Source organism: Dryobates pubescens, chromosome Z (assembly GCF_014839835.1).
Source record: "Dryobates pubescens isolate bDryPub1 chromosome Z, bDryPub1.pri, whole genome shotgun sequence".
NCBI classification, from domain to species: domain Eukaryota; kingdom Metazoa; phylum Chordata; class Aves; order Piciformes; family Picidae; genus Dryobates; species Dryobates pubescens.
The window spans coordinates 105,754,857-105,782,688 of record NC_071657.1 but is presented as its reverse complement, the minus strand read 5'-3'; the positions used below and the strand labels follow the sequence as shown (position 1 = coordinate 105,782,688).

Here is a 27,832-nt window from a genome sequence, read left to right as displayed (position 1 = left end):
AAGACTGGAGCCATGGGAGGCCTGTCAGGGCATTCCAGTATAGCACTTACTCTGAGTCTGAGGTGTCAGCATGTCCTGTTCCCACGTGGACACTCATGGCCATGCCGTTGAGCTGGTCTCGAGACTGCTCCCTCCGAACATTTTTTACTGTCACTCCTGAGTCTGAGGGAGAGCGGACCCCATCGTTTGTCCCCAGAGAAGTAGTCCTGGATGAGATCATTGTCTGGTTGTAATCCGACAGCTTTTCCCGCAGACGATTCTTCATATTCTTATCCACTAGCGGGGGAGGGTAGGTGACTTTATTTTTTAAGATGCCTATTATGGGAAAGAGGAATAACGAGCATTTTGAAACCTATCAGTGATTTCCTTTATCAAGTTGAACATATTAAAGAATTGACTCCTAGTTTGTCACTTTATTTCAAAACCAAAACATTAGACTTGAGCAACTAGCAACTAGCTTCCCAGGGCATAACTGGTTGCACAGGTTGGAGCCATTGGGAAAGCATTCCTCTGTGACAGAGCTACCACACAAACTAATTAACCCCCCAGTCTGCCACTCTGGCTGCGAGGCTAGGTTGGTGGTGCTACCTTTCCTCTGCTCCGGCTGCTGGTTGTTCTGGTGGGACAGAGGTCTGTTCTCCTTCTGCTGCCCTTCGTTCTCCTTGTCCTGTGGTGCTTCATTGCTGTGGTTCACCTGGTTTTCCCTGTGAAGTTCTACGTTGACCTTGGTCTCGACTTTGAGTTTCTGTTTCCCACTGGGGTCCTCACTGTCACTGGCCGTTACACACTCTGTGGGCCAATAGGGTTTCACATGATTGGGAAGGGTATCAACTGCAATGCAAAAAAATACTAGCTCGAAAACTACTTTTCATATGTCTTCTCAGCCGCTGCCTAGCCAGTCCTGTTCCTTGTGGCTGGGAGGGAGTTGTGTGTCAAAGCAGGGCAAACTTTCAGATGTCGGATTGCACTACCCTCACAGTGCAGCAACCCTCACAAAACACACCTGGTAGGGTGGCAGGGTGTCCAAACCCTTCTTCAAGCAAGGCTGCTGACTCCATTACAGGGAAGTGTGAGGCAAACCTGCCCTCTCAGCTCTTCAGGACCAGTGATCCCACTGGCTCCTTGGGGAGGTTGGTTTCTGAAGGGTGAGGGCACTCAAGGCACCTTGTGTCGTGTCTGTGCAGACCACCAGCACACAGCCTGGATGTCTGCCATTTCAAGCTGCCTTTTGTTTAGGACAAGATGAACTATGTCTAGAAGTGACTGCACCCTGTCACACAGTATTGATTTTAATGGCCAATGATTTCCAACTGTTTAGGTACAGGCTGGCTTTGACACAGCTAAAGCCACATGCCTGTGTTGCATGGGAAGAGGCAGGTGTTTCTTCCTCTGGCCCTCAAAACAACCAGATTTTTTTCTCCTCCTGTTCTTCCTTCATATGTAACTGCTGACTGGGTAGCACTGTTTCCAAGTGCAGCGGGGACCTGAGTGCAAAGCCCACTTTCTGCTGAGTGCTGTAATTTGCAAATTTGCTCAAGCATCTTTTCCCTTGTGCGCAGTCACCCCCGTGAACAAGCCTGTGGGAGGAAGAAAGGTCTCTAACCTGGAGACAGCAAAGGCACAGTGGTAAGGATGATGTCTCAACCATATGGTATTTTGTCAAATTTGTCCCACCTACTCTACTGCTGCTTTGTATAAGTGAATAAACCCATTGCTCTACTTTTGCACTGGGAGTACCTTTGGGTGTGCTGTGGAGTGGGCCATGGTCATTATTTTTGGAAGTAGATGTGTTCCAACTTTTCTCTGCTTCAAGCCCATCTTCCTCACTGTCTGATGAATGGGAGGAGGCATAAGAACTGCTGTGCTCATCAAGGGACAGTTCGCTGTCGGAGTCTGAATCATGCTCTACAAAGTCAAAAAGGGTAAACACAATGATGAGAGTGTCATTTGGAGTTGAACAAAGCTATCTGACAAATACACAAGGAGAAAGAAAAGCCAGGAGTCTGGTCTGGGCCGTACCAGGAATGAGCTCTTACATCCGTAAGTGTACATAGGATTAATTCACAATAACCGCAGCATCCATCCAAGTAATGACAGGAAGCACAACTGTGTGCTCAACTAGTGGGCAGGACTTTTTGTGTACATGGGAGGTGTAGAATTGAATTAGGACACTTTTTTCCCTATTCAGTATACAGAACAGTAACTCCATAAGATCTTGATAAACACCACATAAGGAAACCAAGGTAGCTAGAAACATCAAGAATCTGCAAATGCACTTAAAAAAAATTAAAAACTGCTGTAAGGCAACAAAATTTCATGTCAAGACCCAAATGAATGGAAATCAGACAAGAGACTACTCATTTCCTTGTACAAAACACAGAGCAGTAAAGGAGGATACTGCCTCGAGTATCAAATGTTAAAAGATCTCCAATTAAAAATGAAGAGCAATAGAATAGAATAGAATAGAATAGAATAGAATAGAATAGACCAAACCAAGTTGGAAGAGACCTTCAAGATCATCACATCCAACCCGTCAACCAATCCAACCCGCCTAAACAACTAAACCATGGCACCAAGCACCCCATCACACAGTTTGTGAGAAAGAAAGGGCATGCCAGAATCTGTCAACAGCTGTGACAGCTGTCAGATTAAAATGGAACCATCACAATAATCAGATGCATGGTACTTCCATTCCAGGATTCCCGTTGTGTATCTTGTTATGCCAAATGCATAGCAAGAATGAGATGCATCAGATCAAACTAACTAGTCTTCCTAGTATAGAAGTCTTTGAAACAAATTTGGAGAAGGAAAAGGTGCACAAGTGGGTCATCACATTTAGAAATAATTCTTACCATTGGATTTTGATGGATTCCGATGAAAAATGGAGGAATCTGCTTCAGTCTGACCAGCCCTTGCTTGACTTGAGGATCCACTAAGCTTATGAGCAGCCTCATCCCTTTGAGAAGAAAAAGAGAGAATAACTTTCTTGGTCACTCTAATGTTCTTAACAAAGCAGACATGCAGACAAGATATTTCTGGTCAAACACAGACTGCTGCAGTAGACATTAGCCACTTTCACAGCAAGACATAGGTTATGCTAATGTAGCTCTCTGCCTTTGGCCACACGAACCACACTCTGAAAAAGCCTGAAGTTAGTAAACTGAATTGCACTCCTTGAGACATGTCTCAATTGTAACAGGCAAGAAGTACGGTCCATACAGTTAACATAATAGTCAGGTTAACTACTGTGCTGTCAGAACTCCTCTCACCAAAGATGCATGCAAAAGAAAATGCATGAAAGAAAATGTCAGTTACATCAACCAGAACTCTGACGACACAAAACAAGCAGCATTTGAACAACAGCATTTCTGTTTTCCACAAGAGCAATGAAAAGGGAAAGGCAAGCACCTGAAAGCCATGCACCTGCCACCTGATTACCTGAGAATATAAGCAAGGTAGCTATTGTGGCTCTTGGCTGACCTGACGGTGCTTTCTAGAGAGACAGTGGATTCCCCAAGAGTTGTGCGATACATATTTGGCTCTTCTATATACGTGTTGTTACAGTTCAGAGATCGCTGAAGAGGGAAAAAAAAGACACAGAGCAATACCAAATGATCATGCAGAAGGCTTATGTTACCCAGAATTACATAAAATTTTGAAGGAACCAAGTAGTTTTTGATGCTGACAAAAATAGTTCTTTCCTTTCAATAGCTGTAATTAAAATAGGGGGGGGGGAAATTGAGATGCCATCCATAATCTTTGTACAAGCCACTGAATTTAGTCAGAAAATACACTCAATGATGAACAAGTCATCTCTAAGTCTATTTTATAGGCAATTTCTATTGCAAGAGGGTGCTTTCCCCCTGTGTTTTTAACTTACAGTTAATAAAGTAGCTCTTGTTGCAGTGGAATCATCTGGAAGAGGTTTCTTCCCAGTTAAAGTGTTCTTCAAGTGCTTCCTGACTTCTTTGTTAAATACACAGTGGAAGAAGAAAATGAACAGCCCCTGGATCATTTTAGAGAGAGGAAGAATAATTGTAAATGAGTCATTACTATCAACCTGCAAATACAGATACTAGAGAACAAATATTTTGAAACCACCTCTGAATTCTAGTTCATAGTCAGTGATTTCAACTTTGAAATGGCATTGATTGATCTCCTGGGATTTCTTCATAATTTGTGTCCAAGATCAAATGAGCATAAAAGGCCTGGGAAAACACATACAACAATGTGTTCCTCCAGGACTTACAGAGCAGAGCCTGTGGTAGGTGCCACACTCCCTTGTCATTTGGGAATCACAGAACATCATCACAGCCCCGTGCACACCCAAATCCCTCAGAGGAAAGGGCAGCAAAATGGAAACTACCCCAGCAGCTGTTCCTGCCCCGCTCCCATCTCTAGCTCCCTCTGCCCGTTGGGATGTCCACCCGCACAAGACAAAGCAGTGCAGAGCAAGGCACCACTGCTGCAGGAGGATAGGGAACTTGCTTCTCAAAATATCTAACGGGGACCAAAATGTCCTAGTGGAAAACATTGCAGGGAGTTTCAGGGTAGTACTTGCACCAAGACTTTAGAGTAAAAAAAAAAATAGCAGCACATAAAGATATCACAGCCTTTTAATGAAAGCCTCTGGAAATGGGGAACTTCTTTGCTAGATGTCCTTAATAATTGTTGCTAAGAGAACTTAAGAAAGCCTTTTGAGACATGAAGAGATACTAGGAGATGAGAGGTCCCAACATTTACCCCGTATGTTCTTTGGTTCATCAATACCAACAGAATATCTTGGGAAAATCTCTGAAATCCCCAGGGCTGGGCAGTTGTTGGCTGCCAGGAATACACATTAACAATTTTCACTGGGGGCAATGAGCATGCACATGTCTACCTTCAGGTGTATTTGCTCTTAGGGAATGCACACAGCTGCTAAATTGTTAGGAATTTTGGTTGCAGATACAGTAAAGTATAGAGTAGCCAATCACTCATTAAGCTGCAGCTGTACCAACATCACAAGATGCATGCAGTTCATAATTTTAGCCAAAGTAATTGATATAGAGTAACTTAAAACTTCAAATTCACTTTCTAAACATTCAATCAGATGTGATCTTAGTTGGCATTAGTACTTTGGAATTATTCATTAATAAAATTCACATAAATGTCTCTTTAAAAATGCAAGTTCAAAGAAGGCAGTGATGTGAAACATTACATAGCACTGTGCCTCTCTGGGCAAATTTGGAGAATTCCAGCTGCTGACTTTCCTCCCTCTCATCAGGTTTACATTTAATTTTATTTTATTTTATTTCAGGCGTGTGGAAGCCTGGTTTCACAGCCTCACTATATGAATTTATTTCAGAGCACACCAGTTGAAGTGGCAAAATAAGCTTGCTCCAGGCTGGCCTATCTAGTGTGTTTCCAGGGCATTGAGAGTCATCTCCAGAGAAGACCCATCAGACATTGTTTTCTCTTTGACTGCTATTTGTGGGTCTTGTGCTGCAGCTGACAAGAACGTCCTGGTGGCAGTAGCTGTTTTAATCCTGCAGGCATTTGCCATGGCAGTTACATTCAAATTGTGACCATCTTGAAGCTTCATGACTACTTCCATACCAGGTCTCCTACAAATAACTATTTCCTGCATCCTTAATCAACAAGTGTGTACACTGGTACTGACAATCCAGTAAAACCCTAATGCAATGAGTTGTATTTGAAAATCATTATTTGACTCATTTCTCCAAACAGCAACTTGATTTCTGAAAGTGTTGAACTTGAACCCATCCACTCTGAGTGGAAAAGAAACAGTTTCGTGTTCATGATAGCAACAGAACAATTGTTAACAATGAGCACACAGATGACAATAACAAAGATTTTTCTCTCTGGAAGGAAAGAAGTATAATTGCCTACTGCTATTTATCTGTCACAGGTTACAATAGTAGAGCACCTACCTTTAGAATGAATAAAAGTGAGAGATGCAATCACTCAAGTTCTAGTTTTGGGGAAATGAGCTCTCTCTTTGAGAAAAGAGAGCCAAAAATGTATTTGACATCTGTTATTAAGTTAGCTCATGTTTAGCAGGTTTCTAAAGGTCTGGTTGCTGCACTGTGCTCACCAAGGTATACCACAGACAAGATGCCATCCAACTTACCTGCAGGCAGCTGAAAATGGCAAAGAGATAGTGGAATGTCATGACATCACTGTTGACTGCCATCAGACCCAACAGCCATGTGGCACTGATGAGCAGCAAGAGCAGGAACGCCGTTCGCAGCACAGAGCTGTAAGGCAAACATAGAAGGGCATTTGCAGCCTGACAGGAGAGAAAAGAATAGCCCAACTGCTCTGCATGGGCTATGCCATATGCCCAATGATCTGGCAACTGGAAAGGCCCTTTGGGAAAATGAGGGCAGCCCTCACTAGATCCCAATTCCCAACTCTCATTGCACTACTCAATGACTTAGCATATTCAGGTAAAAAAAAGGCAATTTCTTTTCAAGTTAATTTCCAATGTTTTCTTCAAACAAACCAGGCTCTTTGCCAAGCCCATGCTGTTCAGCCTTTTTGACTCTGGGGAAAAGATCCGGGTGGTAAATGGCCAAATCTGTCTCATGTCTGTTTAGCAAGTTCACTCTCACATTCCTTCTCAATGTAACAGTCCAAGGTTTGGGATCGAGGGCACTCAAAGGAATACTTGTTTGATGAAAACAATTATTTCCACAGAGGCTTTCAAAAGATGGCCACAATTATAGTGGCAAAAGTTTTATATTATGAATAAACCAGATGCCATTAAGCAGCATTTATATGCCAATTTTTAGGGAGATTAAAAAAAACACACAACCAACAGGGATTAATAAATAGCCAGAAGTCTTAAAAAAAAAGGTGTGTGTGTGTGCATGTCTTGCCACTAGCTAATCACATTTCAGTTCACAGGTAAACCCTGAGCTTTGGGCAAAACAGATCTTAAATGGGAACAGGCTACTGCTGCAGCACAGGGAAGTGGCAGGTGGCAGCTTGTGAGACTTTTTGCTCATCCCATGTGGAGTGGGATGGGGAGTGGCTGTCCCTCAGCAAGGGAACCTCAATAGGTCACTGGCACAACATGGACAGTAACTAGGCATTCATCATGGGAGACCTTTCTGAGCCAAGGGCAAGCACGAGGAGACCCAGAATTGGATCTTCCTGGGCACATCATGAGTGGAGGGCGATGCACAGTGTTGTAGGGACTATGATGAAAGATACCATCAAGAGATCAGACCTTTTTCTTCCCTCTTCCTTCACCCGTTTACCATTGCTGGTGGGTGTAGAGCACCACTGTGGAAGTTTTAGAGAGCCTCCAAGGGAAGTGCAGGAGCAGGTACTGCGGAATCATCTCAGATTGCTTCTACCAATGCTGATTGTCACTGTCTCCTCCAAATACCCTTTTTATTTCCTGCTCCCACACTTGCTTTTAGGGAAGTGTGTCCCTTTATTCTTTCTGGCCAAAATTTTACCTGCAGGTTTTTGAACCCAAACTTACGTGACTCCATTTTTTTCAAATGACCGTTGCCTTTGTTTGCACGATGCTTTCATTGCTAGTATAAAGATGACAGTGTTTATCTGGAAGAGAAATTGAAACAACAGCATAGGTTCTTTCTGTACCTTTTGTTAGAGCTCTAGTTTCAACAAAAATGCAATTTTTATCCTAAGATGGTTTGTGGTGCCAAGAATATTTCCCCTTCAATTTACAGGTCTCTAAGTTCCAAGATTCATCCCATTTCAAGCCAGCATAGTCAAGAACAACCTGGGACTTGATCTGGATGAAAACTAGTTAAGACAGCCCTATGCAAAGAAACTTGAATGAAGATAAAAGCACAAGAGTACCTGTTCTTGTCCAACCAAAGGCCACTCAGCCCAGCATCTTGTTTCAGCTGGCCAAACCAGAATATAAGAATACAGTAACGGAGCAAGCATATGGTGTTATTTCCTCTGAATACTTCTCCAGCCTCCATTGATTTTCACAGCTGGGATGTACTAGGTGGGGCGGTGCCTCTGTACTTAATCACTCATACTGAATATCAATGCTGAGAATTTGTCGGGTCCTTCACTTTCTGAAACCCTTCAGAGCTTTACCACTGCCACTGCCCTGTTTCTGGGAGTTTAAACTTAACTTGCTGTGGAGAAACGATGCATCTCATCCTTTTTGTTCTGAATCTGCCACCTCCTCCTACTGCTTGTGTTTGAAAAGACACTGAAGGGTTGTCTCTACATTCATTTTCTCCAGACCACCATGCTAATACATGCTCCTCCCTCCCCATTCTCTGTAGCTTTCTCTTCTCTAGACTGAAGGCTCCTAATTCACTTAGTCGATCCTAAGGTGGGGGTTGTCCCATGTCTCTGATGACTTGTGACCCCAGTCCACATTGCTTCCAGGTCTGCTTCGTATGTTTTGAGATGAGGAGACTTGGTATTGAAGACAGAGTTGCACCGTGAATATTTATCTTCTGGTGCATTGTTACTTAGGGAAGCTTTAAGGGACAAATTAAACTCCAGCCCATTCTTTTAAATTCCTGAAACTGGCATTATTTAATTTTCCTTTAGGACTTCTGGAAGAAGTGACTTGTAATGGCTCATTTTGTTGATTTAATAAGCTCACTGCCCAGCCCTCCAAACATGGAACAAAGCAAATGGGAAAAAATGAAATGCAGATGTAAAGAATACAGTTGCTTCGAATTATGACTCCTCTTTGACAAAACTTAAAAGGAAAAGGTAGCAGTAAAGAAGAGATGGCTCCAGATACCAACTCCACCATACTTACAACTACAACCATGACAATGGGCCCAGCAAAACTCCAGATAAGGGTGTCATGAACAGACAACCAGCAGAAATCTGGGTTCCCATAGCCTTGTGGATCCAGACCAACAGCAAGCCCTGGGTCACAAAATGGAAAGAAAGTACATCAGAAAGGTGCTCCTGAGATCTATATAGCCAGGTACATTTTCAAATCTTTCTCTGACAAACAAAATGATAATGGCAAAATCTCTTCAACGGGACAGTTCAGGAAGTAAATGATAATGGCAAATATTGACATAAAACTTCGGAAATCAAAACCTTCATGCTGGTCACTCCACATCAAATGACACCATGAGTTTTGCCTACCAGAACAAAGTAGAGCTGCGTAACAGTGACAATAAATGCAAGTCCCAAATTAATTCTGTTTCAGCACAGTTTTATAGTGAAACTCACACAATATGATGAAACCTTACGGGTGAGGGATATGCTGAGGAGTCTCAATAAGCCTATGAAGCAGAACAACATGAATCATAACTGAGGAGACTACAAAAAGAAAAAAAAAAAGAAGAAAAAAAGGAAGGCATTCTTAACTGCCTTGAGCTTGCTACCCTTAAAATAACACCAGAGACAAAGGAACCTGGGAACTTATGGGAGTAAACCACTTGAGCTCCAGTGGGATTCATTTTGCGCTGTGATCCCACATACCTCACCTTGCTTTCAGTGTGTTTGAAATGGAATTTGCTAATGTCCCCAGGGCTACTGAGTTAAGAACACACCTGTTATTGTTCTATTTTTCAAAGCCTGGACAAATTCAAGGGAGTCCAACTTCTACCTGCTGATTTACAGTGCTGTCTGACTTGTGATCTAAACTTTGCCCATATGATGATGGACTGGGATTGCTGCCTTTGGCTTGCCAAATCACAGAATCATTTAGGTTGGAAAAGACTTTTAAGATCACCAAGTCCAACTGTTAATGTAGCACTGCCAAGTCCACCACTAAACTATGTCCCACATTGACACACCACATCTACACTTCTTTTAAATACTTACAGGGATGTGACTCAACCATTTCCTTGGGCAGCCTGTTTCAATGCTTAACAACTCTTTTTGCTGAAGAAATTTTTCCCAATATCTAATTCAACCCCCGTCCTCACGTAACTCAAGGGTTTCCTCTCATCCTACCGCTTGTTATTTGGGAAAACAGACCAACATCCACCTCACTACAACCTCCATTCAAGTAGATGTAGAGTGATAAGGTTTCCTCTGAGCCTCCTTTTGTCCATGCTAAACAACCCTGGTTCCCTCAGATGCTTCTCATAGGTCTTCTTTTCTAGACCCTTCAGCAGCTTCATTACCATTCTTTGGATGCACTCCAGCATCTCCGTGTCTTTCTTGTACTGATGGACACAAAACTGAACACGGTATTCGAGGTGTGTCCTCAACAGTGCCAAGTACAGGGGCATGATCACTTCACTACTCCTGATGGACACTGTTTATGATCCAAGCCAGAATGCTGTTGGCCTCCTTGGCCACCTGGGCATTCTGCTGGCTTATATTCAGCTGGCTCTTGACCAAACCCTCAGGTCCTTTTCCAACAGGCAGCTTTCCAGCTACTGTAGCGCCTGTAGTGCTACATGGGGTTGTTGTGACTGAAATGTAGAACCTGGCACTTGGCCTTGCAGAACCTTATACAAATGACCTCAGACCATGGATCCGACCCATTCAGGTCTCTCTGTAGAGTCTTCCTATCCTCAAACAAATCAACACTCCTGTCCAACCTTGTGCTGTCTGCAAACTTACTCAATCCACTCATCTACATCATTGCTAAAGATATTAAAGAGAACAGGCTCAAATACTCTTCTGAGTGAGAACCCAGTTAGCCAGGACTGCTGGTGAATAGAATAGAATAGAGTAGAATAGAATAGAGTAGAATAGAATAGAACAGAATAGAACAGACCAGACCAGACCAGACCAGGTTGGAAGAGACCTTCAAGATCATCACGTCCAACCCATCAACCAATCCAACCCACCTAAACAACTAAAAATGATGGAAAGTGGCTTGGTGAGCATTTCCAACAGTTCCTTCAGTACCCCTTATGCATCCTATCCAGCCCCATAGACCTTGTGTGTGTCTGAAGTGGTGCAGCAGGTTTCTAATAATTTCCCCTTGGATTATGGGAGCTTTGTTCTGCTCCCCTTTGTTGTCTTGCAGCTGAAGGGGCTGGGTATTCAGTGAACAGCTGGTATTACTATTTAAGACTGAGGCAAACAAGGTGTTAAGTAGCTCAGTCTTCTCATCCTTTGTCACTATGTTCCCTCTGGCACCCAAGAGGATAGAAATTCTCCTCAGCTTTCCTTTTGTGGCTAATGTATTTACAGAAACAATGTTGTTATCTTTTACAACAGTAGCCAGATTAAGTTCTAGTTCGGCTTTTGCCCTTCTAATTTTCTCCTTGCATAACTTCATGACATCCTTGTAGTCCTCTTGAGTTGCCTATCCCTTCTTCCAAAGGTCATAAACTCTTTTTTAAAACCCTGATTTGCAGCCGAGTTGATTTCATTCAGGCCAGTCTTCTTCCCCACCAGTTTTCTTTCTCACACATGGACAGCCTGCTCCTGCAACTTTAACATTTCTATCTTAAAGAACATCCAGCTTTCCTGGACTCTTTGCTCATCAGTACTGACTCTCAAGAGACTTTGTCAATCAGTCTCCTAAACAGGCCCAAGTCTGCCCTCCAAAAGTCCAAGGCGGTAGTTCTGCCTGGTAGATGGCCTTCAACTATCATATCACTCACAAATCTTCCTCTGTTCACAAACTGATCCAGCAGGATGCCTTCTCTGGTTGGCTCATTCACCAGCTATGTCATGAGGCTCTCTTCCACACACTCCAGTAACTGCATAGACTGTTTCCTCTCTGCTGTATTTTATTTCTAGCAGATATTTGGTAGGTTGAAGTCCCTCACAAGAACAAGAGCTAGCGATTGTGAGAGCTCTCCCAGTGCTTAATGGAATATTTAATCTGCCTCTTTATCCTGGTTGGATGATCTGTAACAGACTCCCACCATGATATCTGCCTTGTTGGCCACTCCCCTGATTCTTACGCAAACCTATTATCACCATCATTGAGGTCTAGAAAATTAAAACACTCCCTATCACACAAGTCCACTCCACCACCCCTCCCTCCTCACTTATGGCTTCTTCAGACTTTATAGCAATCCATTGCAGCACTCCAGCTGTGTGAGTCATCTCACCACATTTCCATGATGGCAACTATGACATAGTTCTCCTCATGCACAGTGGCTTCCAGCCCCTACTATTTGTTGCCCATGATGTGTGCATTGACATAGATAGCACTTCAGTTTGGCTATTGATCTTGCCATCTTTCTTTGGGGAGAAACCCTAATTTCTATAGGAATTCCATCATCTCTAATATATCAGCAGTCCTTGTGTCTTTGCTGCCACATGGATCTCCACCCACTATGATGACTGAGAAGAGCCTTGCTAGCTCACAGTCACTCAAACATTGGTGTGCCACCCCCGGGCCTGTCTCTAGTGAGGCTGGTCTTATTCCTTTCCCCCTTCACGTCTAGTAGAAAGCTGCTTTAACAAGCTCTGCTAGTTCCTGTGCAAAGATTCTTTTCCTTTTTAGATAGGTGTAGCCTATCTGCCAAGGACTTGTTTCTTCAAGACACAGAAACTGATCCCTATGAGGCCTGTGGCCAATGACATATGGTGAATGGCTGCAGCACATTGTCTGAGCATCAGGAGCATCTAGTGCGTTGAGCATATGTCTTGACTCGAGCAGGCGGCCAAGGTTGGTGGCAGTGCTCTTCTCCACAAGAATTCACATGCATCAAGAAAAGCCTTTTTTGAACTGAAGCCCATGTACTTTGATGAAAAGACACTGAAAATGGGAGAGGTAGCTGTGCTTCACTCTTGCTGCTTAAAGCTGGCACACAACCAGTATTCACACCTGGTACAGGCCTACAGTTTACGAAAATTAAACTGGCTATTTGGAAAAGCCATAGGTATTGGATCTGTTTTCTCTGAAATGTGGAATGAGCTAGGACTATTCCCCCTCCCTGCTCCCACTGGTCCTTCTACTACCCCTTTTTCAGCAGTTGCCATCGAGAAATGTTAGACATAAATGATTAAGGGACCAGAAAGTATTTTATATAAATGTAATTCTACAGATGCAGACTGTTTCTCAGGACTTGATTAGTCAGCATTAGTGGGACTTAAACAAGTTCTGCTAGCTTGTTTTATCAAACATGCTTGTTTGATAAAACATCTGGCTGTTAAGAATAATTGGCAGTCAGTAACATTTTTTTCTCTCTCAAAATACTACCCTAAATTTCTCCATTAAACGAATAGGCCAAATTGCAGTCTTCAGGTACATGGTTCACATTTTACTGCAGTCATCAATATGTGAAATAACACTTCACCCAAAGGCAGAATTAAGCTACTGCAAGGTAAAATACAGAATCACTTTGGCACGTCAGATAAATGCTTCAGCCTGGCTGTCCTGAGCAGACTAAGTGCATGAGCTGTGTTACAGCTCATTGATGTTGGCAGGAACTGGGGTTGGTCATAGGGCGAAGAGTCCTGGGGGGACCAATATCCATCCCAGGAGCATGCTAAGGGCACACCATGCTGGTGTGGTGCTGGAGAGGCACGTTTCCACCCTTCTGAGCTCCTGCCAGCTCAGTGGCAGCATGTCACTCAGGTGACTGCGGGTCTGCATCATCTCTTTCCTGTTTCATCACCTCACTTAGGATTCACAGCAAACAGCAGATTTAGAAAGTGCCATTTTGGGGGGGATATTTGTTTTAGAGCTATGTAAGAACCTGTTTAAACATGAGCACTGTAGCTTCCATGGCAAAACACATAGTGCACACACATGCCAACCAGTTGGTGTGTTGCCACAAAGATAACTGGAGGGTTCTTGCTGGATGCCAAATCCAGCCCTTTGCTCCTGAGGCAAGGAAATCATAAAATACCTCTCTTAGATGGATTAAACTACATTTTAAATTGAGCAAGCTTAAAGTAAATTTAAAACGTTCCACTGTCATTCCCCATGGAAGAATACTCCAGATCCAGACTCCTTTGATGGCTGAAAGACTTCTTTCAACTTCCATCCTACTTTTATTCATGGGTATTTGCTTTTTTTTATGCTGTGATTAAACATGGCTGCTCTTGTTGGAGTGCTTCCTATGTAAACAAATTACTAAGTTTTCCCTCCCCTAAAGGTCAAGGCTACTTCTGCAAGTAGCCCTGTCCCATCACAGATGGATTAGAACCACTATGTTCTAGCTTGAAATGAATGTCAGTTTGAACACACAAAATGGAAAAGAAGTCAAAACAGAGCAAAGCCACTGCTGTTGAGAAGGTCTGGATTAATTTGAAATTCAGGAGAGAAAGTAAACATGAAAGAGAAAATCTTTCTGACAAAAATCTTCTGAAGAGTTACATGTTCTGAAATGCAAATTGTTTATTGCTGGTTAATCACAATACTTCTTGTCTACCAGAAATGATGCTGCCAATTATCTGATTGCACTTAAACATTCCTGAATATGCTGCAGTAGTCCTGTATGTACTGATAAAAATTACACAAGTCTGAAATGGTTTAGAAGTTCAAGAATGAGGTCTATTTAAAATATCAGGGACACATCTAGAGAGGCAGAGCCCTCTGGGCTGTGCCTTCCACTGTGCTCTGGATAAATGGATAAAAGTAGAAATTATTCCTGCACAAGGTGGTATGGAAAAACTTACAAGCTCTCCGAAGAGAGAACTAATCTGTACTTACCTACTCTATGTTTTGGTATTACACTTTCTTAAAGCAGAGAAAAAAAAACACATATCTTTTCAAGTCTCACTTGCTCCATAATATTTTTCCAAGTGTGTATGAGTGATAGTTGTTTTTTTTTTTAAATCTGAGAGACAGCTAAACCTCTGCCATTGCTGACAGTATGCTGTTATCTGTAAAAATAAAAGTAACTGGATAAAAGTTAACTGACTGAGTAGGATCTGATTTCCCATATGGCAACGGATACATGATGAAGTAGATGAACCAAAAAACCCCACTCCAACTGTTCCGTGAAACACACTTCCCAAGGAGCTGTCTGCCTGAATTAATGCAGCACCATGTGCTTAGGGTAGCACTAGAAATGAGATTGCAAAAATAGGCATGGTGAGGGCGGAGATCGATGTGCTCCTGTAAATCACCCTGGAACAGTTTAAAAGATTACTGCCTCTGGCTTTTCATTACTTTTCCTCAACTGAAAGTTATTGCTTTTGTATCTGAAATGAAGTAAAAGGCTGCTTGAATATTCCCAGCTTGTTTTTACACCAAGTGAAACAGAACTGATGAGAGTCCCTTCAGGGAGCATTTACTGGTGGTTGAATGTAGGCAACACAATGTCCAGAGAAGGGTAGTAAAGTCCTGTGGGGCAGCATTGCTTTTGAAGCCACTGCAACTACCTTCTCAAGAGACTATTTGTCCATATCCCATGGTATCACCACAGGACAGGAAAATTTCTGAATGCTACTAGCAAAGTTGTTAAAAATACTCTTATTCCCAAGCAGTATTTTTGAGTCTTGCTTTAATCTGGGTGCAATTGTGCTTATGTTGTTGTAAATCTGTCAGTATCACTTCGAAGGGGGCAACAGACATTTGGTACAGAGACTTAACAAATTGCAGCTGACTTCTGATAGACATGATTTGGTGCTGCCCTCATTCAGAAAAACACTGAAGTGACAGCAGTAGTTGAGTGCACCCATAGCTGTCATGGATGGGATAACTTTCTTGCACCTGGACAGTGAAGATGATAGGTAAAGGAAACAAAGCTCCTTTGGGGTGGTGGAGGGTACCTGTTATGATTGCAGGAATGCCCCAGCCAACGACATAGTAGAAGCGCATGTGTCCGAAATTGATGTTCCTCACTTCAGTTAGCATCCGGTAGATGTGGAGCTGCTCCACAAACATCCATGCAAAGGTGCTCATGTAGAAATAATGTAGAAGGATGGCAATCACGGTACACACAAACTGCAGAAGGGAAAGTGCAAGGTTATTAGAGTTGTTCTTCTGAATCACAACCTGGTGAGTCACCGGCTCATCTGTGTGGCTAAAGGAAAGTGTAATAAAAAGGGTTAGGTGGAACAAACATACTGTGATCAATGAAGTTTTTCAGAGTTTCAGAAAAGCTATTCATATTGTGAAAGCCTTCCCCCCACCTTTTAAAATTATGTGGCCTGTTCTGAGTGATTCAGCTTTACCCTATCAAGCCAGCATGCTTTTGGTCGCTGCCCATGTCCTTCACATTCTGTGGGTGATTTCTCTGTGTGTATTTGCTGCAAAAGTGAGGATGATTTTGACTATTCTGAAGGAATTTATGCTGCTTGCAGGAGGGGCAGGGCTGGCAGAGCTCCTGGTGCAGAGGTGGGAATGTTCCTATGGAGGCTGCAGACCCTCTGCCCTCCCTGATGTATTAGTCCTACCTGCACAATGCCACTACACTAAATTCACCCACAGCATGCTTAACTGCATCAGCTAAACTGGTCTCACTGCAAAGGTAACAAACTGCTCCGGAGAATGGCCACTGCACCAACTTCATGTCTCCCACATCCACATTAAGGACCATCCTATAGGTTTTCCTGCTACTTCATTCTTTCCAGATATATATAGAGAGAGATACAGATTGCTCTCAAAGGATGTGTGCCATTTTGGTACAGTTTTAGTTCAAAGCAGACTATGTTTTGTGCCTGATGTTAGTAGATAAAAAATGTACAAAGAAACTGCTTGTTGGCAGAGGTGGAAGGGAGCTGTGAGAAGATCTGAGGTCTTCCATTTAGGATGAGTCCCTGAGAAAGTCCTTCTTGCTTTGGAAATCTTTTTTATGGGGACACAAATCCATGAAGCTTAAGTTCAGGAAAAGTGAAGACAGTGATGATCTTTAGACTTTAAACAAAGAAATCCAGTTTTTGAGGAATTGTCTTACTAGTCACATGAAATGTCTTACACAAATGGGCAAAATGTGATGTGATCTTCAGATCTAACAGAAGATCAGCACACCTTTTTGTGCCTGTGTGTCTGTATCATAGGTCTGAAAAGGTCTATTCCATCTCAGCTACTTTTCTGGAACTCTTTGAAAAAAATATAACTGAGAAGCAAAAACATGGATGAATCTATGGGGTAAGGCTGTGGCCATCACCTTTGTCCTTGTAGCTTTGCCCTTGCAGCTTTGTCCTGCAGACCTTGCACATCTATTCTTCATCAAGTCGTGGGAGGATTGTGGTGTTAGTGAACTAAAATGATGCAGCCACAAGTAGATCACAACCTACTCTATGGGTCAAAATCAGAATGGCTTATAGTCTCCCTTCCTTAAGCAGGGTCATTAACCCCTTTCCTGTACACTGTAGAAATCTGCCATAATGGCCAGACTGTAGGATATTCTGGATACAGAAATGCTTAGCTCTACTCTTCTCTTGGGGCTGTGCTACTTGCAGTCAGACACAGAATTCATGAGGACAAAGAGAGAGCAAGTTAGTTCTGGCTGGGAATTTCATGTCTTCAGCTAGGAACAAAGGGATCTGGAGCTTCCAGTCCCAGTTTGGACTTGGTTTTTATCCCATGCCAGCAGCACAAAGTGGACCATTCAGCACTTCCAGGCTGAAAGCAGCAAACATGAAGACCTGCTGAAACCAGTGGGCAAACTGGCATCTGAAGTCATCTTTGTGACCAAATGGCCACCTTGAAACCTTCAACCTTCCCAGACTTGCATTACTGTAATATCTGCTAACCAGCTTTCCCTCCCAAGTTAACAGTTTCATGGGTGAAAAGAGGAATGACCACAAGCATTAACCTTCTAATTTTAGAAGCACAAGATTTTGCCAAGGATATGTTGGTAAGTTTGAATTTCAAGAGCTCTTTGTGTGACCATTCAATTTTGTTTCAAAACATTTTACATTGTGTTTCTGAATCTTTTGTTCCTGTGTAGCACAGATGCGTTCAGATTTTGGCATGAGTTGGTTTTTTTTTTTCTTTTCCCATGGTATGTTGCTCAGAAACATAAGTTTCCATGTTTAACTTTGCTGAATAAGGAATCATACAAAGACCGCCAGCTTTCTGGATTCACTTACTGCATCAGCTTTATTGTAACACCAAGTGTTACTGAAAATGTAACTCGCCAAGACCTTTCTTCCCTCTATGTAAGAAGGGCTTTTTTGGTTTTTTTTGTTCCTGCTTGCACATGCATATGAGTAGACTGCTGCCCTGAACATTACCTTTTTCAGGTAAGAAAAAAAGAAAGAAAATAAATCACTTTCTATCAATAGTCCGGGGAAAGATTAAAACCTCGCCCAGAAATGTGACTGTTAATTTACAGAAACCCATAAAAGCCAGGCCGGGTGCCAAGCATTATTTGTGCTCCAGCATTCTTTACCTCTTTATGTTCACCAGTGCATGACTCGTTGGACAACTCTCATTCCATACAGACAGATGAATAATTGTCTCAAGAAGACATGGGTTACAGCTCTCCTAACTTCTCAAATTGACTGTGTAGGCTGTAAGGAGTGGCTTTCTGATGTATGAACTATATTCTGTAACTTAAAGATCTTTGTAAAAGGGTTAAAGGTTTGGAGTGTTTCACTGAGTGCTGGTAAGTGCAGGACATGATCACACCATGTGCCTCAAAGCATGAAAATGTCAAGGCCTGAAAGAGAACAATCTCACCAATATGCTCATTTGTATTTGTGGCATTGCTGTAACAAACTGTTTCACTACTCTTACAAACCTCTGTTTAATGCTTCATAATATTATGAAAGGAATCTGGAAATGAGAAGCCATTGCATAACTTTTGGTAAGATTCTGCAGAGAAGTGGGCTTGGCCTTCTGCACCTCAGTATTCATGTCAGGGAACTGAAAGATTATAAACCTCTTGCTAGTGAAATAGAGTGAAATATGAGCAGTGTGCTCAAGAAAGCATGGGAAATGTCAAGTTAACACTAAGTGCTGTGGATCAGTGGACCACGTGAGTTCATTTGAACAAAGTTATTTTAATATACAAATTATGTATTATGAAGCAAAGACAACAAGGTGTGAAGGCAGGCTCACTGCAGAGGATCTCTCCCTCTCACCATAGCTGCAGATAAGGGACTGGAGGCCCTGGTAACATGAGACCGGGCAACATGGGAGTGGAAGTGACAGTACCAGCTAGAAATCTTTGTTCAGTTTAGCATTCACAATTTTTCAAAAGGTAACGTGGAGAAAGAAAGATCCCCCAAAAGACGACAGATTAACCTGAATCTCAGAAGCTGAAGAATTCAAGCAGCTTAATTCTATCTAGTTTAACAAAAGAAATACTATTGAATGGAGGTTTCCTAGGAAGACCATTTTTAAAAGAGAGGTCTCTCACTAGGAAGAGGTCTTGACACCACTCCATTACTGGAAGCTAAAATTAGTCAAGGTCAGATGCATTCTAAAATGTATGTTACAGCTCAAATGGATTTTAGAATCCAGGGTGACACTTCAGATTTAAATTATACAGCAAGCGAGGATGTGTGGTTAGGCACTGATGTCATTACAATAATGTGATGATACTCGTTAAATGTAGGCAGGTTCTCCCATTTTTGCTGCTTGGACAACATGGAATCAGGTTTTTTTGGTTGGTGGTTTTGTTGTTGTTGTTGTTGGGGGTGGTATATTTTTATCTCCAGGCAGTACTTCCCTCTCAAAATTTATATTGAAACATATACAGTGCTGGAACCCTTGCCCACTTGTCTCCTACCTGTCTGTATGGTAACAATGACTTTTGAGATGGGTGCTACTAAGAATCAGTAGCAATGAGATCCCAGGTACAGAAGAGTACACACTTCATGTGTGGCATGTATCTCGTATTCAGTCCATTCACAGCTTGCATTTCTTGACATGCACAGTGCTAGAGGTGCCAGAACTAAGCTTTGGCAACAGATGGGCTGAAGCTAACAACCACTGCGACTGAAAGGCATGAAGCAAAGCAACAGGTTTCCTACTGATTCTTGGATGTAGCAAGCTGTCCCATGCCTAGCAAGTGGCTTCTCCATAATAGCCATGTGGCCACGGTGGATGTGCAACATGCATATTAGCACCTGCACAGCAACACATAGTTGACAACCTACCAGTCAACACCAGGAGCTCTTTGGGCTTGTGAAGTACCTGCTGCACAAGAAACTGGAGAGCCTCCTACTGAACAGACAAAGCAAGACAGAAAACATACTGGCAAAAAAAGAAGAAAGAAATCTGTATTCAGGGTTCATTCCTGGGATAGGCTGTCAACAGGGCTGCTGTTGCATATTCTTTGAAAATAAGATATAGTCCTATCTCCTGGCACTACTATTAATCACACAAAACACACAAGAATATATTAAGAGTCTAATGTTTTACAAATGACTACTGGGGCCAAGCAGAAGTGAAAAGGAAGAGGAAGTGAAATAGATGGGAGCAGGTAAAAGTTGCAGTAGGAACTCCCTGACTTAAAGCTTTTCAACAACTCTAGCAATAAGCACAGAGTAACTCTTACCGGATTTTCAGTCTGGTTGATGCCAATAAGAAAGACGAGTTCAGAGAAGAAAAGGGCAGCCACCAGGTTTTTGTGGATACTGTGCAAGTTGGAACGTAGTGTGCGGATCAGGACCAGCAGTATGAAGGTGATTAGCAAAGCCACCAGCGAGACGGATACGGTTGTGTAAGTGACAATCTTCAGAGGAAGCACCTCCCCATTCTGTAGAAAGACACATTGACAAGGCATCTGAGTTTTCCCTTCCTTTTTCTCCAATCAAGCCTACTACTTGGAGTGTCCATGTTTTCATTAATATTGAGTTAACTTTGCTTTAGGACCAACACAAGTGGACGATGCTGCACCAGGGGAGGTTTAGGCTGGAGGTTAGGAGGAAGTTTTACACAGAGAGAGTGATTGCCCATTGGAATGGGCTGCCCGAGGAGGTGGTGGAGTCACCATCACTGAAGGTGTTCAGGAGGACACTTGATAGGGTGCTTGGTTGCATGGTTTAGTTGATTAGATAGTGTTGGATCACAGGTTGGACACGATGATCTTGAAGGTCTCTTCCAACCTGGTCTATTCTATTCTATTCTATTCCATTCCATTCCATTCCATTCCATTCCATTCCATTCTATTCTCTTGAATCATGGAATCAGTTAGGTTGGAAAAGACCTTTAAGTCACTCCGATGGTGAACATGCACAAGCAGCACCTAGAATGTGCACCAAAAAGGTAGAGAAGCTCCTTTCAGCAGACCCAGCGGCAAGTGCTGTCAGGTGTGGGGTAAAGAACTCCTGACACACTGCAACATAGGACAGATCTGCTGACAATGCTCTGAGCCTTGCTCAAAGTTTAAGTTCAAGCTCTGAATCAAAGCCCCTGAAAACTAAAGCCCTCAAAAAATCACAATGGTGACATCACTAACCTCTCGTTTTGAAATGTCCATCAGTACAGCAAAGCTGGTTATATGGTTGCACTGGCAAGCAATATGGCTCCGGTTTCTGGAAAACAGCTCACAACCTCTGGAGGACCAAGCACCTGTCCCACCAATCCTATGGGAAGAAAAGGTATTCCTGAGAGCCATCCTCTGACCTCCCCTTGCCTCCTGATGCTATTGCTCTCCAGAGCAGGTCTTGCTTCACAACCAGAGAAAATAGAAATATTCATAGTTGGCACCTACCAAAAAGAGCATTATCAACTCTATTGTGGAGTTAATGATTAATAAAATAATTTCATAGTTACTGAGAGTTTTTAATCAGATGTGACAGGACACTTTTTTCATTCAGCAATAAAGTATTTGTTAAACAGTTTTGGTATCACTTTCTCTTGAAATGTACTTGCTTTTTAAAAACTCTCATTACATGCAGTTTGAGAGCTGCTTTTCAACTGCAGCTGTAGGAAGATGTAACACAGACAACAATGCCATTGAAGATGCCAGCAAATAGCTAATAGATGAATCACTTTAGAGCTAATGAGTTATTCAAGCCCCTACAATGCTTAAGAATTTATGAAAAGGAGCTTGCCATTCCCTCATAACTGTCAGAAGCATCTGTACATACAAGCAAATACACTACTTCACATGCAGGTAAATGGAGTAGTTCATTATTGTGAACACAATTGATCCTTTCAAATGGTAATATGTCCTGAAGCTTTTCACTAGTAGGTAATCATATCCTTGGTTAGTTTGCCTGGATTTTTCCATAGGTTTACTAGAGTTTTCGGGCTATTATGAAACAAGTAACATCTACCTCCCTTACCCTGGGCAGAGTATCATCCTCTCACTATATATCTGATTTTACGGTCAAAAATTACATTGTATATGTAGCAGTTACAGCATTGTGAAATTATAACATGCAGAGCAAGTAGTTACCTCTCAACTCATTTTCTTTTGTTTTATTCATTCTCTTGAAATATCTCTAACAGGATTCTGTTGTTTCCACAATGCCAAAATCCCAACAAAACACAAATATAGTTCTTAACATTGTTCATATTTTCAAGTACAATATGTGTGTATGTTTAACTCGACTGACTGCAAAAGACCTAAATGAGCCATTTTCAAAAGATTTCATCTTTTTTCTCCCAGGGAGTCAAATACTCTCTTTATGTTCTGCTTATATACCATGACTGTTTCCCAATAACTGGAAGAAGTCCAAGGTCCCAAAGAAGCTATTTCTTCTCCCTCCTATTTTTCACTAAACTAAGCAATTTTTTTTCACTAAAAATGCAGATCCACAATAGTTGCTTTTTATCAGTGCTTCTTTGGGCTGACTTTTGATTAAAAAAATCTGAGATCCAAAAACTTATGATCTTGATTCATATAATGATATCTGCAAAAACTCAGTCCTCCTTCTTGACATCAAGACTTTCTCATTTTTTTCACTGGGCCAGGCTGAGGCATCAAGGTTGGGTACTTCCTTGCCATGTACTTTGTCCACAGTCACTGGAGTGTAACAGGAGAAGATTCAACCCGTGTAAGAAATGAATCATCTCTTGTGCAGATGCCCTCCTAAAAAGAGGGCAATGAGAGTCCTGATCTAGGGTCCCTAGATGACCCATGAATTCAGGGCCTAGAGTCAGTCTATGCCTGTCCAGATATAAATCTGTAGGCAAAAAGCATGAGCTTTTTGTGAGATTTATTATTGCTGAATGAAAATGAGCACTGTGGAAAGACATGATGGCACCGCGTTTTTCAGAAGCCAAATGGCTGCTCCTTTGTATGAGGAGTTTGATGAATATTACCACTTTTCCCAGGTTGTTGAAAAAAGACTACCAGAAATCAGTTGCCATTGCCAACTGAGCAAAAAGGACATTTCTCCAGAATTAGCCTACTGGGCAGAACTTCTCTGCTGAGACCGAGGCCACACACAGTCCTAGAGCAAGAAGGAGACATACGTGATAGAGTGATTCCAGAAGACACAGACGGGCTTCGTTCTCTCCTCTGTTTCCAGCATGGTGTACTCCACTATGATGGGCTTTTCCACCAGGTTGGGAGGAAGCTCCCTGTCACTGTGAATGGCTGTGCTCACTACAGGTGTGTTAATAATAGGGCGATTTGGCAATCTGCAGAAGGAGAAAAAATGCAGAGTGATCTAAACTTAAAATGCAAAGCACTGATTTGGCAGGTTCTGCAGACAAAAGATTTCCAGTTGCTTCCATTCAGAAAGCAAAGTAGATGCGTCGTCAGCCTTCCATACAGCTGTGTTTCCAAGAGCTGCTGGCACTACTGACAGTCTGCCAGAAGAGGACAAGAGACAGAACTGTGGTGACAGCTGCAGCACAGAAGACATTTGGTTAGCATTAAAGAAGCACTGTCTACCCCTGACACTCAGAGCAAGTGGAAGAAGGATCTGCAAAATTCACTAACAGGTGTGATGTTTACCTCAAGCTCCTTCGATCAGGATCGTAGTTTTCAGGCAGGAGGTGTCCCAGGGATCTGTATATAATGACCATAGCAACAGTGTGATGTGTTGAGTCATCAGGGTGTCGCTTCCTTCTCTTTGCAAAAGCACTCTCAGGACTTAGTGCATCACTGTTTACTTTAGAGGATAATTTTTGATTTGAAGGCTTCATTGTAGGCACTGCTATGGAATTAACAGAAATATTAAATTCTTCCCACACAACTTTAGAGCTATCATTTAAACTGTTGATTTTGCTTTGCAGGGATACAGTAATGTTACTGTTGTTATAGCTAGGTATATAACACTAATGTTACATTTAATAATTTTAATAATATTTTAGTACATTTCATGGTTATACAACTGATAATCAAATAGTCGTTGAACCACGAATAACTGTTTAGTCTTGCTAGAAAATAAGCCATTTCTAAGCCAGAAGATTCATAAGTTATTATATGCTCCATGCATAATTAACAGAGAACATTAAAGCAATATGCATGCTATTAAATTGCATGTACCTTTACATGTGGCCAAGCTAGAGTAATGAATACCCTTATCTGTCACATGGGATTTCTCCCTGCCAATGCTGTCATAAAAAGAGCTTTCAGTTTTGCCAGTATCTCTTCAAATTAATATCCCCCTTTTTCTTACAGGGAAAAGTCATACAGTTCTATTAGTTTATTAATTATTATGTGTTATTTTCACAAGTCTTACTGTTTCCCCAGTCAGAGGATATTCAGCTATGGTACATGTATAATTATCCCATTTTAGGTTACTCTGTCTATTCCCTTGCCCAAGGTAACTTGTGATTCCTCTCAGCAGTTTTCAGGTACCCACTTCAGAGACACTGGGAAGAAGGTACTTCCCCGAGTATTCTCCCCCATCACTAATGTCCCTGAGCAGCTCAGTAACTGTTTACATGCTCTCTAGTTCTGGTAACACAGCTCTGCTCCCAGGTTTGCATTCTCCATCTCTCACATCCCCTCCCTCCATCTCTGCAGGGACCAGGGAAAGGTGGCTGTAGGGGCTTGCAGGCTCCAGGCGTCTGTCCCACCCTGTCCCGGTGGGAACTGAGGCAAAGACCTTCTCTCTCATTGACAGGGTAGTTTGAGGGGCCTCAAGCAAGACCTGACAGACAGGTACAGCCAGTTATGCAGCCCCTCCATGTTCCTGTTGCTGCCGGCAGGCAAAATGCCTCAGAAGTATGCACAGCTGCTCCACCCCTAAATAATGTTCACTTGTGTAGATGGTCGCCCTGCGCTTTCACCTCAGTGCCACTCTGCTTCATGAGGATTAATCATACTCCTTGGGAGCTAGTCAAAATTCCACTCTGAACAGCAGCAGAAGGGGTTTACCTTTCCTGTCTGAAGGTCTGAATAAAGTATCAGGGAAGACAACAGATGACTCCAGATCTTTTGGATAATCTTCTTTAATCTCATGAAATCGTGGTATTCGAGCTCCCGTGAAATTAGACTTGTCAAAGATGTCAACAGCAATAACTGGAAGAAGAAAAGTTTCCCATAAAATTAACTTCAGTGCTTTCAAATATGATCTTGTGACCAATGAAATACAACTGAAAGGTTAAAATATCTGCACAACATTAAACTCCAAAATACAAAGCCAAATTTAATTTCTCTCTGTTAATACCTTAAATGACATCTAAATGCTCATGTGGCAGCATTATGTTACATGCATCAAATTACAAACTTCTTTTGAAAGTAATTTGCAAGACAGTTATCTCATACTAGGAAAACACTACTGCAAACACTAGAAATACCCAAATGGGTGAGCCCTGATACTATCCACCCAAAGGTGTTAAGAGAGCTGGCTGACATTGTTGTGAGGTCGCTAATCTCTGAGAGGTCACGGCCACCAAGAGACATCTCAGAAGATGGGAAGAAGGCTAAGGATGTCACCATCTACAAGAAGGTCTTAAGGGAGGATCCAGGAGATTATAGGCCCATCACTCTTCAATCCCTGGGAAAGTTGTGGAACAAATCTTCCTGGAGGGTATTGCAACTCAAATGAAGCACACAATTGGGAAAAACTGGCATAGACTCACCATGGGCAAATTGTGCTTGCCAAACTTGATTGCCTTGTACAAAAAAGTAATCTGGTTGGTTGATGTGGAGCAAGCAGTAGACTTTGTCTACCTGGATTTCTTCAAGGCTTTTGATACAGTTCCCCAGCCTCTTTCTAGAGAAATTGGTGTGTTATGTTCTAGACAAGTGGTCTGTGCAGTGGGTGGGGAGCTGTCTGACAGGCTGCACCCAAAGAATTCTCTTCTTCAAACTGGCAACCTTTCACAAGTGGGGTCCCCCACGGGTTGATACCAGTCACAATGGTGTTTGATATCTTAGTAAGCAATCTGGATGAGGGGATCAAGTATACCCCGATAAAGTTTGCTAATAATGCCAACTGAGTGGGGAAGGACAATTAAGAAGGGAGAGACCCCTTGCAGAAAGACCTGGATAGGCTGGAAGAGTGGGCTAACAAGAACCTTATGAAGTTCACAAGGAGAAGTGTAAGGTCTTGCACTTGGGGAAACATAATCCAGGAGTGCAGCACAGGCTGGGATGTATCTGACTGGAGAGTAGCTCCGTGGAAAGCGACTTTGGGGTCCTGGCTAACAACAAGCTCAATATGAGTGAACAATGTATTGCTGTGTCAAAGAATGGATGTTGGATTGCATCAATAAGGGCACTGCCAGCTGGATAAAGAAGTCACAATCCCACTCTACTCAGTGCTTGTCAGGACACACCTGGAATATTGTGGTCAGTTATGGTCCTTGTTACATAAAAAAGAAAAGAAAAGAAGGCTTAGAGGAGACTTTATCACCATGTTCCAATATTTAAAGGGTGCCTAAAAAGCAGATGGAGACTCCCTTTTTACACCAAGTCACCTAGGAAAAGCAGGAGGTAATGAGTACAAGTTACTCCTGGGGAGATTACAACTGGACTCAAGTGGAAATTTTTTCACAATGAGAACAATCAGTCAATTAAAAAATCTCCACAGGAAAGTGGTGGAGTTCCTAGCATTAGACACTTTCAAAGATTCTTCTGGAAAGAATGTGAGGCCTTCTTGTCTAGATTATGCTTTGCCAAGGAAGTTTGGACCAGATGATCCTTGAGGTCCATTCCAACCCAGTATTCTGTAAATGGCATGCTCCAATTCCAGACTTGCTACTCGTAGTGAAGGATAAATCCACTGCTTCAGAAATACATTTCTGCATCTGTTAATTGCCAAGTCAGTCAAACAAAGAAAGTAACCTAGATCTTATCTGGGATTACTCTTTAGTCCTCGAGTTCTTCCTCTACACTAGCAGTTCCTCTCTGGCTCACCTCATCAGCTCTGCCTCTTGTCTAACTGCCAAGTATTTAAAAGCAGCTGAGTTGGCTTGAACTTTCCAGTTTGAGAGAGTCCCTGAGTGCCAATTTAGATGCTCTAATAGAAGTGAGAAACTGGAAGACCTGGGGGAAACCCTACACCAAAAGCTGTAATCCACTGCACATTTCTACATGAAGAAATACTCTGGTTAAGATCTGCAAATTCCCATTCCTTTCCTAGTCTCTAAATAATTCCCAGATGAGCCATTTGGAAACTTCATTAGCACCATGTTCACCTGGAAAAACTGTTCAAAAGAAAACAGACTCCTTTCAAGCCAGAGTTGCCTCATCCTTCCCAAGCTCATGTCTTTTTATTCAGGAAGAACTGTTCAACCCCCCCCCAGATTTAAAACCTGCAAGAAATCCTCATTTTTGTTTTCATCTCAGCTTGCCGAGAGCACCCCTTTTTCTGTGTGAAGAAAAAAATTTTTATTCTGACAGCCCTGAATCAAAAGAAAATATTTTGTTTTATTAAACAGAAATCAAAGTATTTCAGGTTTAGTTCAACAATAATCCTTCACCCCTAGAGTTGCAGCAGGACTTTACGACTTAGTAGATGATTGACTAATGCTTTTGCTTTTTATGCCCCTGTGACTGTGGACATGAAGCACTCTTAGGACAAGGCTTGTAGGCAAAGGAAGGCTCACAGAGCAATGGGTGTAGTTGGGAAAATAAGTCCTGGCTGAAGGCACATGAGCCCTTCTTCAGGTCTGAAATAAAGGCAACGACTTGAAAAGCTAAATACAAGTTCAGGCTGATAACAATAT

General features: G+C 42.3%; 1 protein-coding gene across 1 annotated transcript in view; it reads right to left on the bottom strand.

Annotated features, from left to right (window-relative positions):
* The window catches only part of CELSR1 (cadherin EGF LAG seven-pass G-type receptor 1), a 169,985-nt gene that overhangs the window by 1,136 nt on the left and 141,017 nt on the right, over window positions 1-27,832 (bottom strand). Inside the window, exons 20-34 of the mRNA XM_054178119.1 lie at window positions 25,035-25,178; window positions 23,664-23,865; window positions 23,177-23,344; window positions 21,210-21,336; window positions 20,307-20,507; window positions 15,622-15,796; window positions 8,777-8,889; window positions 7,499-7,578; window positions 6,134-6,260; window positions 3,881-4,006; window positions 3,439-3,575; window positions 2,853-2,956; window positions 1,738-1,905; window positions 589-831; window positions 51-315 (exon numbers count right to left, since the gene is read on the bottom strand). Of these exons, the coding sequence (XP_054034094.1) occupies window positions 51-315; window positions 589-831; window positions 1,738-1,905; window positions 2,853-2,956; window positions 3,439-3,575; window positions 3,881-4,006; window positions 6,134-6,260; window positions 7,499-7,578; window positions 8,777-8,889; window positions 15,622-15,796; window positions 20,307-20,507; window positions 21,210-21,336; window positions 23,177-23,344; window positions 23,664-23,865; window positions 25,035-25,178 (2,380 nt within the window). The remainder of the gene's footprint in view (window positions 1-50; window positions 316-588; window positions 832-1,737; window positions 1,906-2,852; window positions 2,957-3,438; window positions 3,576-3,880; window positions 4,007-6,133; window positions 6,261-7,498; window positions 7,579-8,776; window positions 8,890-15,621; window positions 15,797-20,306; window positions 20,508-21,209; window positions 21,337-23,176; window positions 23,345-23,663; window positions 23,866-25,034; window positions 25,179-27,832) is intronic.